Source organism: Phyllostomus discolor, chromosome 1 (genome assembly GCF_004126475.2).
Source record: "Phyllostomus discolor isolate MPI-MPIP mPhyDis1 chromosome 1, mPhyDis1.pri.v3, whole genome shotgun sequence".
Taxonomy (NCBI): domain Eukaryota; kingdom Metazoa; phylum Chordata; class Mammalia; order Chiroptera; family Phyllostomidae; genus Phyllostomus; species Phyllostomus discolor.
In genome coordinates this window covers 673,823-686,255 of record NC_040903.2, presented here as the reverse complement: position 1 = coordinate 686,255, position 12,433 = coordinate 673,823, and the positions used below count along the sequence as shown (strand labels likewise).

The 12,433-nt window shown below is 65.2% G+C and overlaps 1 protein-coding gene across 1 annotated transcript; it reads left to right on the top strand.

The window, feature by feature from the left end:
- The first annotated feature begins 221 nt into the window (after window positions 1–221).
- Window positions 222–9,724, top strand: LOC114489958 (stem-loop binding protein). Its single transcript, XM_028503839.2, has 8 exons — window positions 222–368; window positions 469–585; window positions 2,883–2,987; window positions 5,074–5,133; window positions 6,019–6,156; window positions 6,686–6,835; window positions 7,957–8,041; window positions 9,389–9,724. The coding sequence occupies exons 1-8, from the start codon at window positions 310–312 to the stop codon at window positions 9,503–9,505; spliced, it is 831 nt and encodes a 276-aa protein (XP_028359640.1). The 5' UTR covers window positions 222–309; the 3' UTR covers window positions 9,506–9,724.
- Window positions 9,725–12,433: the final 2,709 nt, after the last annotated feature.

Here is a 12,433-nt window from a genome sequence, read left to right as displayed (position 1 = left end):
CCGAGGGCTGCGGGCGCCTCCACGACGAGGGGCGATTTTTTTTCTGGGTCACGTGCTCAGTCAGCCCCACGGCGTCTGCCCGCCTGCAGCCAGCGGCGTCCGAACCGCGGCTTCGCGTCTCCTGCGGTCCTAGGCCGCCTGCGCGGCGCGCGTCCGAGCGGGCTCCCCCCCGCGGCCCGTTGGTCTCGTCCGCGGGGCGCGGGGACTGCGCGGCGCGGGGCGGGGCGGGGTGGATAAAGGCGGTTGGGGGCGGGGCGCTCAGTGTGTCTGCGCCGCGGGAGAAGACGCGCCGGCTGCCGCTCCTCGGAAATGGCCTGCAGCCCGCGAAGCCCCCCCAGGTACCGGAGCCGCTGCGACCGCGACGCCAGGTGAGGACGGGCCGCGCGCTGTGGGCGGACCAGACCGGGGCGCGGGGCGGCGGGGGGCGCGGTCCGGCTCGCCCGCCCTGACGCGGCCTCTCGCCCGCAGCCCGCCGCCGCCAGCGAGATGGAGCCTCGGGCGCAAGCGCAGAGCCGACGGCCCGCACGGGGCGTCCGAGGACGCCGAGGGCCCCGCGAAGCCGGCGGACGACCGCAGACCCGACAGGTGGGCCCCGCGCGCACTCGGGGCAGCAGGCGCGGGCGGCGGGGTGGCCGGGGTGTCAGGCGCCGGTGCCGCCCCGCGCGACGGCGCGGCCCTTGAGGGTCCCGGGAGGGGCCCCGTGGAAGGTGTCAGCACCTCGGGCGGCCGCCCCTTTGTGTTCCCGGGCAGCTGGGCGGGCGCCGGCTTGGGAGCTGTAGTGTCGGGGCCGCCGAGGTGGCAGCCGAGCGCTCCTCTCTCCCGGGAGCTCTTTGCGGGATGCGCGTGTTTCCTAGGCCCGGCGGCGCGCTGGAGCGAGGTCGGGACTCGTGCCGGCCGAGGTTCCTCTTTTGTCTTGCCCGTGGCCGGCGCGGGGTGAGGGGGGCCGCGGGCCGCCCGTGGCCGGCGGCGCTGGCTCTGCGCTCCCTGGGAGCGTCAGGCGCCGAGGCCTTTGTCCTGCCGGCGGGCTGCGGCCGCGCGGAGGCCGTGGGCGCTGGGAGACTAAGCAGAAGCACGGGGGAACGAGCGCAGGGGAGGCTGGAGGCCGGACTCCGAGGGCGTGCCCGGGACTTGGGCTCAGGGAGGCCCCGCGGTTTCGGGGCTGAGCAGCTCCGTCGTTGGCCGGGTTGGGCCTGGCCTGGGGAAGGGTGGGGGGGTCAGGCTGCGAAGGTGCCGGGAGCGCGGATGACGTCGGGAGCTAATGGGATCCGAGAGTGGCGGGAGGCCGCTCCCGTGAGTCTCAAAGGTGAGGCTTGTAGAGCGGACAGGTGAGCTAGGAGGGACCCCGCAGGGCCTTGGGCTGGATGGGAAGACTGAAGACCGGGGCGGCGGCACCGGTGGGATCCAGCCCTGGGGCCCCGGAGCACCGTGGGCTCCCTCGGGTGAGGAGGAGAGGTGTGTCCCCACAGGCTCCCCACTGGCTCACCAGCCAGCCACTCGGGCCTCCTTCCGCTTCCCCTTCCCCTTCCGGTGCGGTGGGAAGGCTCGAGTCCTCCGCCCTTTCCCCTGCTGCTGCCCTTTCCCCTGCTGCTCGGCTCTGCCTGGCCTGACGCTGTTCTCCGCAGCCCCCTGTCGGGCAACCAGGGCGGGGCCTGCGGGCGGGGCCTGGCCCGGGGCCAGCCGCACGTGCTCCCAGGTCACAGGGTGCAGGCTTGGTTCCGCTGGAGTGCTTTCCCCGGGAGCACTCCCGTCTGCGGGTGGAACCCAGTGAGTGTCTCCTGCCTCCTCTAAGAGACGGTTTTAGCGCCACGAAAGGGAGTCTGTTACGTTACCGAGTGGGAGATGCAGCAGCAGGTCACTTGTAAGCACCTATGGGACGTTCAGGAGACCCAGACCTGAGCCTCGCGACCAGCCAGTGAGCGGGGTTGCCTGCGTCCAGCCGATGGCCCAGCCTGCGTCTCTGCATCCCTGACACGGCCACAGAGTCCGTCTCGCTTTGAGGTCGTTGATTAGGGCTCCCACTCTGCCAACTGTTTTCAGACTTTGGAAAGTTACTTTTGGAAATCCAATTTGGGAGTCTGGGCGGGGCAGCCAGAGAAGAAAGGAGAGCTTCATGAAGGGATGGATCACTCGCTACTGTGTTTCCAAAGTGCGTCATGGGCGGGCACCTAGGGCATACAGAGCTGCTTATCGTGAAAACGTAAGCTGACGTCGAACCTGGACCTGGACCGACCAGCGACTCTAACGGCCGCGGTTCTTGGCATCGGGCCTTGTGTGTTCAAACTGCCTAATCTCGACGAATGGTGTCCTTGAGCTCTGGGTGCAGCCGAGCTCCTTGGTTCCGTGGCACCCGCCCCGGGGGTCGCCTTTCCCCTTGGACGGAGTCCTAATGCAGCGAGGACCCCCGAGTCTGTTCCTGTCCCCCCACCCCCCCGTTTTAACCGTCACGGGGCGTGTTCCGGGTCAGCACCTGCACGTCTGCAAGGAGCCCGTCACCGTTGTTCATCAGGTCACGGTGCTGGTCACTCTGCTCAGCGTGAAGTGTGTCCTCTGACGTCCTTAAGGAGCCAGAAAATGAACTCCTTCTGCACAGAAGAGAATGCGCTGTCTTAGGCTCCGTCTCAGTGCAGATGAGGCCTTGCCGACCCCTCGTCTGCCTCCCCACGGACTCTGTCCTCATGGTGTGGCCCGCGCTGGCCCCAGGTGGGCCAGCGCACGCTCCCCCCAGAGCACGCTCCCCCAAAGCCCAGAGAGCAGCTTCTCAGACGCAGCCAGCCAGGTGGTCCCTGGGGGAGAGGGCAGCGCCCCCTCCCTCGATGCTCCCCAGACTCCCTCAGGCTGGGTCCCGGTGTCCCACCTGAAGGGACATTTCCCTCTCTCTGCAGCTTCACCACTCCTGAGGGCCCGAAGCCCCGGTCCAGGTGTTCGGATTGGGCAACTGCCGTGGAGGAGGACGAGATGAGGACCAGAGTGAACAAGGAGATCGCCAGGTGCGTGCTTCGGACCACGTTCGGAAACGCTGCCTATGGTCCGCTCCAGACCACAGCAGGCGGTGTCAGTGCGGCGGGCTCGAGCCTCTGGTCTCAGGCCCGCAGCGTCAGCAGCTCCTGGGAACTCGGCGGAAGTGTGGGTTCTCGGGCGCCCCGCATGCTCGCCCGCTGGGAGGGGAACTCCTCGGGGCGGGGGGGGGGGGGCCTCCAGACGAGTCTGCTTCCTGAGGTTTGAGGACTGCAGTCTCGGTGGCTGTCCCTGCGGACCTCGGCCGCCTGGCAGAGGACCGTCACGATGTGCCCAGACCTCCACGCGGGGCGCCAGGCCTGCAGGCTCAGGAGGAGCTCTCTGCAGAGAGGGGCGGGCGCACTCCTGGCCGACGCCTGGCCCAGGCTGCAGCCCCCGCAGTGGCCGGAGCCCAGAAGGGGCTCCCTGGCCTGGTGTCTGCGCCCCTCGCAGTCGTGCCCCAGGCTCTCCCAAGCTCTGAGTTGCTTCCCCTTCCTGGACTCTTGCTGGCTCAGGGGGCGCCCCCTGAAGCCCTGCTTGTCTCTCTCAGTGATGTTTCGCTGGTGTTTGGGGGCCTTTCTCCCCGTCGATGTGTGCTGTCCGACCCAGCTGGATGAACGAGGAGTTAAAATGTCATGGCTGGTGATGAGCCGAAGTGTGTTGAGCCAGGAGCGTGCTGGTCCCCCTTGAGGAGGACGCTTGGGGTGGGGTGGGGTGGGGTGGGGTGGCACGGCCCACCGCTGCAGGGCTGGGGCATTGGCAGCCACCTGTGCGGGAGAGGTGCGGGCACACGGGCTCTGGGCGTTGGCAGACGTGGGCCCCCGCGTCCCCGACCCCCTGTGGTTTGTGGGCAGGCCTTGATCCCGTGACCTCGGAGCTCAGCTGCTTGCCCTGGTCCGTGTGGTTTCCGTGCTCTGCTCCCAAGGCTCGGGGCGGTGCTTTCGGAGTACCCGGGTGCTCCGTGCGCCCCACCCCGTCACCCCTCGCTGGGGACTGTCTGCCGCTCTTAGGTTGTGCGGGGACCCCCCTTGCTCCTCGGTTGTCTCACAGGCCTCTCTGAAAATAGTCCTCCTTTGCAGACCAGGCCTGCTCTGTCTGGGGCCCCTCTGTCCACCACACCCCGTGACAGTGCCACCGTCTGGGGAACCCATGGGGGCTGGGGGCGGCTGGCGGCCTCGCCCTGGCTGGGGCTGTGAGAGTTCAGCTCACTGTGCTTCACGGAGGGTGACCTGGCGGCTGTCTGACAGCTTGGAAAGGGGGTTTTGTCACCCGGGGGTCCTGGGGAGAGAGGAGGTGTGGGGCGGGCAGGGTCTCAGTCCTCATGGGACGCTGTGTGGTCAGTGCTGCCGTGGAGACGAGCCAGTTCTCTGCCCCCTAGTGCCCCAACGGCGGGCAGCCGCTGCCCTGCGGGAGGAGGCACAGTGACGCGTGACAGCTGAGAGACAGGACCTGCCGCTGGAGGCAGTCCGTGGTGCTGGTGGCAGAGGGTTGGGCTGTTGCCCTGGTGGAGGCAGCCGCCCCCACGGGGCCACGGGGCGGCGAGGGCTGGGCCTCCCTCCAAGGTCGAGGCGGTGAGTGTGCGCCGCAGGTACACAGGCCCTTTGGCAGGTAGTTGTGCCGCCAGCGGGAAGCCCTTGGTTCCAGCTGACACACACACACACGTGTTTTGGGGCTGCAGGGCTCGGGGAGGTGAGTGTCCTTGTTGTTGGGGTCTTGGTCAGGGCGGCGGTGCCCAGCCTCTCTGCCACCAGGGGCTCGCCCCTGCTGGCTCGCCCCCCGCTCCCCTCCTGCTGTGCAGCCCAGGGGTCGGGGCTCCTGCGTTAGGGCTCCCCTGGCCTCGAGGAGCCGGTGTTCCCCGCGGGTCTGCGGGCACCAGCATGGTGGTGCTCCCTCCAGACCGCTGGCTTCAGGCGCTTCGTCGTCGTCTCCTGAGGGAGAGTGGCCGGGGCACGTGTAGACGACAGACGGCCCGGCGGGCCCAGCCGGCCCTGCTCGGGCGCGCGTGCCCCTGCCGCTCTGGACGCCGCGGGGTTCTGTGCCCGTGCCCCCCAACAACAGCAGCCTCTGCTCGGCCTCCAGGTACAAGAGGAAACTCCTCATAAACGACTTCGGGAGAGAGCGGAAGGCGTCGCTGGGAAGGTGGGTGCTGTCTTCTTGCCTTCCTAGTGGGGAGGAAGGGTGGGTGGGCCCAGGAGGTGCTGGGTGTCGGTGGCATTTACCGGCGAGTCTGTTCTCCCCTGACTGGGGGGCATTGTGCCGGGCTGGCCAGAGTCCGTTCAGTTCTTCCCGTAAAGCGAAAGAGAAGTTTTTATCTTCACCCGTAATTTTACTGATTTGGAAATGCTGAGTCTGTCGGCAATCTTCTGCTCACGGCCTCTCATGGTGAGGGGCCGGGGGCTGCTGCTGAGCACCCTCCCGTGCGGATACAGCCCCGCAGCACAGGGCTGTCTGGCCGAAACGTCAGCAGCACCAGGGAACCTCGCAGACCACTTCCGACACGTCCCGTCAGTCACAGCGCCTTCCCCACGCCCTGCACAAATGTTGTTTTTGTACTTCAGCCGCATGTTCACCTTCCTTGAAATAATAAGGCATAATATGTCAGGTGTTTATTTTCTTCTATCTTCAATACTAAAACGGCTGCACAAAAACTCACCAATTTTGTAAGTCTTTGTAAACGCATGCTGCTGTGACAGTTGTCGCAGTACAGCCTAACAAAACGGTTTCTGACGAAGTGAAAGACAAACGCCCGAGCGCTGTTGGAGCCGCACGCGGAAAATGCGGCAAACGAGCTTTCTGGCCAGCCCAGTGTCTGTCACGTACTTGACTCCCATGCGCACGGAGGTTTGGACTGTGCCAGGGCTGTCTGGTTTGCACTCCCGAGGGCAGGCCCCTCGTTACTGCTCCTGCACGGCGGCGACTCTGGTTGCGAGGGGTGTCCTGGTGTCGGACTCTGGTTGCGAGGGGTGTCCTGGTGTCGGACTCTGGTTGCGAGGGGTGTCCTGGTGTCGCTTGCGTCCTCTGCAGCTGTGATGCGAAGGCAACCCCACCCGCGGTGCCGGCCGACCTGGAGACAGACGAGAGCGTCCTGATGAGGAGGCAGAAGCAGATCAACTACGGGAAGAACACCATGGCCTACGACCGCTACATCCGGGAGGTCCCCAGGTAGGCCAGCGGCGCGCGCATGTCCAAGCCACGCAGGGTCCTGCGGTGCACAGATACCCAGACGGTGAAGCTGGCCCTGGGCCACAGTCGGCCGCCTGTGTGAAGGCATGGGGGGCTGGTGCTAGAGAGACCACGGGACGGAAGGGCTAAGGAGATAACATCCCGTTTCTCAGGACTCACAGCTGCCTTGCAGCTGCAGTCATCACAGACACGGGGGAGGGGTGGTGGTCACGGCGCAGGGTCTTCCCGGGGCACCAGGAGCATGGCCTGTGCGCGTCCAGGCAGCTCGGGCTCCCGGCTCCCTCACGGCCACACGCCTCAGACGGATGCCGCTTCCTCGGAAGGACTGGGCTTCAGACACACCTTTCTCGGCACAGGTCACGGGGTCAGGGAGTCAGAGAGGCGGTGCTCTTTCGGCCACCACTGGCTCGTTTGGAGAACACCGACCTGTGACGTTTTAGTGGTGCAGTCGCAGCAGCGCTGGGCTGGCCTTCGGGCTGTGTGCCGGGATAACCTTCCCCTCCCGCAGGCACCTTCGGCAGCCTGGCATCCACCCCAAGACCCCCAACAAGTTCAAGAAGTACAGCCGGCGCTCGTGGGACCAGCAGATCAAGCTCTGGAAGGTGGCTCTGCACTTCTGGGACCCTCCAGCTGAGGAAGGATGTGATTTTCAAGAGATGTATGTCTACTGTTTTTCTTTCTTTAGGACTTTGTTTATTTATTTATTTTTTAGGGGAGGGAGTGGGAGGGAAACATGTATCTGATGCTTCTCATACACACCCTGATGGGGACCAAACTCACACACCCAGGCCTGTGCCCTGCCGGGACCTGAACCGGCGACCTTCACGGTTTGCAGCACGACACCCAGCCCGCTGAGCGCACGCGGGTCAGGGCTCGTATTGCCTTCCCGTCCTGTGTTTCTGCAGCTCGCGCCCTGACCGGGCGGGCTGTCACGAGGCAGTCAGTTGTCAAAACAGAGGCCAGGAGGTCTAGAAACAGGTGGGGTTTTGTTTACTTACCGTTTGAGGTGGTTGACTTCAGGGGGCGGGGGGGCAGAGAAAGGCGGGTCTGTCGTCCGCCTCTGCCTGCAGGGTCGGCCAGTCTGGCCTGCGCCCTGGGCTGTCGGACGGCGCCCAGCCACCCAGCCAGGGCCTCTTCTGTTTGCTTTTAGGATCGACAGTCTGAAAGTCGTTCGAATAGTTTATGTCGAAGTAAAACTAAGAAAGGGTTTGTCCTTTCCCCACTGGTTTTAAACTCACGTCTTGTTGGGAAGACCTCAGGCCTGAACACGTGGCACGTGGTCAGGACACCGGTTGAACAGGGGGCTGGAGCGTTTGGTCCTGCCCCGCCTTCCGCTGCAGTTTCTGGGATTTTTGCTTTGTGCCAGGGAAGTTTATCAGAAGCTGTCGTGTTCGAGACGACTCCTAGCGTGGCTTTACGAATGCGGCCTCGCAGACGTCGTGCTGATGCTTCTGCCAGCGTGGCAGTGTCCCGCTCTCTTCTCGGGTGGGGGACTGGAGAAATGAGCGACGGGGTCGTCCGGTCTGCCCCCGCCCCCACCCCCAGATCTGCCTTCGGTCGGGGCCTCTGCTGGCAGGGGTGCTCGGCTCGAGGGTGTGTCCCTGCCCCCTGGGCGAGACAGCCACACCTCTGCGTGGCTGGGCGGGTGCAGTCCAGGCGGCGAGTCCCGGAAGGCCGTTGTCGCAGGGCCGAGCGGCTTTAGCGAGCGGCTCATGGGGCTCGCCACGGCGCGGGTCCCCCGGCTCTGCTCGGTGGGGCTGAGGCTGTTTGGTTCCGCAGGCGCCCCGTGGACCTCGGGGAGATGGAGACGGAATCCGTGGAGAGCAGCTCCGAGTCCCAGGCCAGCTCTCAGGACAACAACCTCGTGAGTGCCTGTCCTCGCCCCCCTGCGGCGTGGTGTCTCGGGCCACGGGTCGGCCATGCACGCCCTTGGTAAACTGTGGTCTCACCGCAGTGCAGTGACTCGGACGCCTCTGAGAAAGGGCCCTCCCCCTCCCCTTCCCCTTCTCGGGTGACCATCAGAAGGAGTGGGGGCGTTCCTAGGTAGTGGCCTCCATTTAGATTTTTGGTTCCGTCCACCTAATCCCATTTTCGTTGAGAAGGAGAAGGTCTTTCCCCTCTGGCCGCAGCACCTGCACAGGCGGGGCCGCCGGCATCCCTCCGGGCTGCGCTGGGCCTGCCCCGGCGCACTGCCGCCCGCCGTCACGGGTGCAGCGCTGTGTGTCTGGGGTTCCCCCCCGTCTGCCAGTTTTTAAAAATCCCATGTTTTGGTGGGGGCGGGGGTCCAACATTAAAAGCAATTAAGTCACATTTCCAGTTCCATGATTTTGGGTGGGTGCCCATTTTTGCAGACTTTAAAAAAAAAAACCCAGAGGGAGAGCTCGAGAGACGCCGTGCGTGGCTGCACTTACGGGCGTGCTCGTTGGTTGCTGCCTGTGTGTGTGCTGCGTGGGGACCAGACCCGCAGCCCTGGCGTGTTACACTGAGCCCCCCGGCCAGGGCTTTCCCAGCCTCCCCTGTCCGAGCAGACCCACGTCAGCAGGCCACCGGGAAGGGCCAGGCCCTTTGCCGCCCTCATGCAGGAGCCCAACGAGTGTCTGCACGTGGGCCGTGCGGCCGGCGCAGCCAAGTGTGTGAGAGCGGGCTCGGCTGGGAAGCCCCCCTCGGGGTTGTGGGACACTCACGCGTCCCGTGAGGTCCCCCTGGCCGGAGCGCGAGCAGTTCGGAAGCCCGAGCACTAGAGCCGCCCTCCCCGGCTCAGCCCTGGTGCGTGCCGCAGCGGTGCTCCCACGGGACTTGCACGGGTTGTGCGGTGTGGGGAGTGGCCTTCCCTCTCGGGGTGACGTGGGCTTGGCGCTCAGGTAGTCTGGTGTGACAGCCTCACCAGTCGTGGGGACATCGGTCACCGAGTCCGCACAGCAGCCCCTGAGCCCCCGTCCCAGCTGGGGGGCTGCGGCTCAGAGAGGCCTTGCAGGGCCTGGCAGTTTCCAGTCTGGGGGGGCGGTGGTTAGTGGGGTGGGGTCGCACACGCCCAGCTGTGGCAGAGTGAAATGTCACCCGTGACGCGTCGTCAGCCACAGGTTCCCTCTGGTGCACGCCAGCGCTGCAGGCCTTTGCTCCTGGTGACCGGCCTTAGGCCTGGAGTGCTGGGGCCGCGGGGGCGGCTCTCCCCGCCTGGGTGGGCCAGCTGTGACCACCGCCTCTGTTGCAGGACATGTACTCGGGCACGCCCACCAAAGTCAGACACGTGGAGTGCCGGCTGGAGGACCAGTTCGACCTGGAAGCCTGTTTAACCGAGCCCCTGAAGGACTTCTCGGCCACGAGCTAACCATCTGGTGCCATGCGGCGGCCTCGGGCGGCGCCCGGCCTGGCCCGGCGGAGGGCCAGCCAAGCAAGCGTGTGCTCGGCACACGGCGGCTCCTGTTCATAGTTTGTTATCTCCTGGTGAATTGTTCTCCTTGCCTTATTTTCTTAAGAAACAATTTTATGTATACTGAGTGAATTGTGCATGTTTTAAGTCGCAAATGGAACTAAATCCAACGAAAATCGACCTGGCCGCAACTTACGAGAGACTCGCCGCTCAGTCCCTGCCATCCCGAGTTCGCCTGACGCGCACTGGAGCTGGTTTTCCGCCCGCGTCTCGGCGTGAGGGTGCTGCTGCCCCTGCCCCGACGGCTGGTGTGGGCGGGGCCGGGGTGGTGTCCGTCGGGGTGCCCGCACACTCGGACCCTTGGACGTCTTGATGGGAACTCAGTTTTCGGCCTCCCGTCAGCATGGCGCGGAGACCCTTGCCCACATGCAGAGCGCTGAGGAGTCGGAGGTGCCGAGGTGACAGGTTTTATTGAGCTACACAGCCTTAGTGGGGAGCTTGTAAACAGTGTGAGGTGGGTCTCCTGCTGGACGTACTCCAAGAGCTGGGGCAGCAAAGGGGTTCAGGAAGCACATTTTTACGCCGTTAACGTGCCATGTAAAGTCGCTGTAAATGACGATGTACACAGGTTTTCTGTGCAGACATTCAGCTGTACACTTCTCGTTGGGACTGTTCTGTTTCTACCGCTTTTGTACGGAATGAGATTGCAAGAATAAAAAGAACCTTTGACGGACTGGCTGCGCTGCCAGATAGGCTAGCTGCCGGGCGGTTTCTGTGTTCAGAGGATCCGAGCGAGCTTCTGTCCGCGCCACGTGACATGGCGGGGAGGCCAGTGCACGGCGGGGGCAGAACCAGAACCGTGGCCCAGGCTTGTTATCCCCCTCCCCCCGCCCCCGGGCTTCCTGCTGAGGAGGCCCTACCTCTGCTGTGGCGCTGGAGCCGGAGCCAGGGCGGGCCGGTGCTCACCCAGGGCACGGGGGCCTGGGCGTGCGGGCTGCCGGCCTGCCCTGCCTCCTGAGACAGGCTGCGAAGTCTGCACCGGGGTGGAGTGAGTGCCGGACTGGGCCCTGCCTGCTGCTGCTGCCCACGACTGTGGGCCCCAAGCGCTCCTTCAAGACTCCCTTCAGGCCGGGGTGGGCTTTGGAGCTCAGCTCCAAGTGTTTCCGAAGGGCAGGAGCCCGTGCCCGGTCGACCAGCGTTTGTTGAGCCCCTGCCGTGCTGGGCAGCGTCCAGCAGACACTGGGGACGTGCGGGCAGCGGTGCCCTGCTGGGGGCCAGACAGTAAATGTGGTGTCAGGTTCAAGGGAAAAGGAGTGGGGGACGGTCCTGGGTGGTGGGACACACGAGTGGTTGGGAGAGGCCCGATAGTGGCATTTCAGCAGGGACAGCCTCTGGGGACAGGCACTTACCCCACACACGGCAGCAGGTGCAAAGGCCCTGAGGGGGCTGGTGTGTGGGCTGCCAGCCAGGTCCTCAGGCGTGGGAGGCTGGGCACTGGGGGCGGGCAGGGCAGGGGCGGCACAAGCCGGTGTGCTGGGAGACGGGGAGTGGCATGCCCCAGGTGAGACTGCCGGTGGGCTCGGAAGGCTCCTCTGGCTGCCTGCCACCGACACCCCCAGGGAACGGGAGTGGAGCTGGTGGTCCTCTGCAGAGCGGCCCTGGGAGGTCCCAGCCTTTCCAGGTGGCGAGGGAGGCCAGCTCCGAGGAACAGCCTCTGAGCGGAACCGAGGTCGGAGGGCAGCCAGCCGGACGTGGTCTGTGGCCAGACAAAGCAGTGTCAGGGCCTCTGGAGTGAGGCTGTCAACAGGAGGACTTCCCAGAAACGGGCCTGGTCCCTCCGCAGGGGCACCAGGCAGGGCAGCGCTTGCTTTGAGGAGGCCTGTGTGTGTGGCTTTTGTCACAGGAACCCCAGCGCTGTTAGCAGGACACTCAGAAGCTTTGGGAAATCACATTGTCAAACTCACTTCCAGTTTGGACTGAGGAGGACGGCGTGCAGGCTGAGAAAGCTACGCAGCTGCAGGCCGGCCCCTTTTCCTGGAGAGGGGCTCCAGAGGGCAGGGCGCAGAGGTCCCTGACGGGGTCGGGGACTGCTGTGGTCAGGACTCCTGTCCTCCACTCAGAGGGCAGAGAGCAGGTGCGTCTCTCTGTTCCGAGGTGTCCAGGCTGAGGACCGTCCATCCGAGGAGGGCCAGTCTCAGTGTGAGGGTCTGGACCTGGGGCTGATGTGGTAGGAGGGTGAGACCCGGAGGCCTGGGGAGGGTGGGTGTGGGCCCCTAAACCGGGTCAAGGTGCCTGGGCTGGCCGCAGCCGGTGAAGGAGGGGTCAGGGTCGGGGCTGGGGGGTGGACCTGGGCTTTCCCGTCAGTGAGGTGGGCAGCTGGGGTGGCCTTGCTCAGGGGCACGGTGTCTGACTTGAGTTCCGGAAGAATCTGCTCTGGCTGCTGGCTCTTCCTTCACATTTCAATTCTTGGAAGGCTCCAGAGCCCCAAGGAAGTCGAACGTCAAGGCTTCTGTGCTTGCCTTTTAATGCCGTTAACGTAATCCAGGATTTCCTGTGTGGGCTACGAGCACCCAGCCAGCCGGGACAGGACGGAGGTGTCCTTGGTCTCAGCCTGGCCCGCCGGACCGGGACATGTAGGGACTGAATCGAGTCCGTCCAGCCCGATGAATCTTCACAGCTCCCGGCTGACAGCTGTCTCGGTCCCCTTGGTGTGTCCTCTTCCTGGTGCCCCGTGGACGGAGGGATGTGGCTGGCCCGTTGCGGTGGTTGTCCACCCCCCACACACACACTCCCCACTCCCTGCTCCCGGGTACCGTGAGGCCATCCTGGGTTCTCGCTGGCCCGTCAGGACCCTGACCTCCAGGTGCGCTTTCTCAGCAACTCAGC

Bases quoted from the DNA above. Each gene is read 5' to 3' on its own strand.
- LOC114489958 (XM_028503839.2), top strand. From the start codon at position 310: ATGGCCTGCAGCCCGCGAAGCCCCCCCAGGTACCGGAGCCGCTGCGAC. The intron at 369-468 runs GTGAGGACGGGC...TCTCGCCCGCAG, and splicing joins CGCTGCGACCGCGACGCCAG to CCCGCCGCCGCCAGCGAGAT. The intron at 586-2,882 runs GTGGGCCCCGCG...CTCTCTCTGCAG, and splicing joins GACGACCGCAGACCCGACAG to CTTCACCACTCCTGAGGGCC.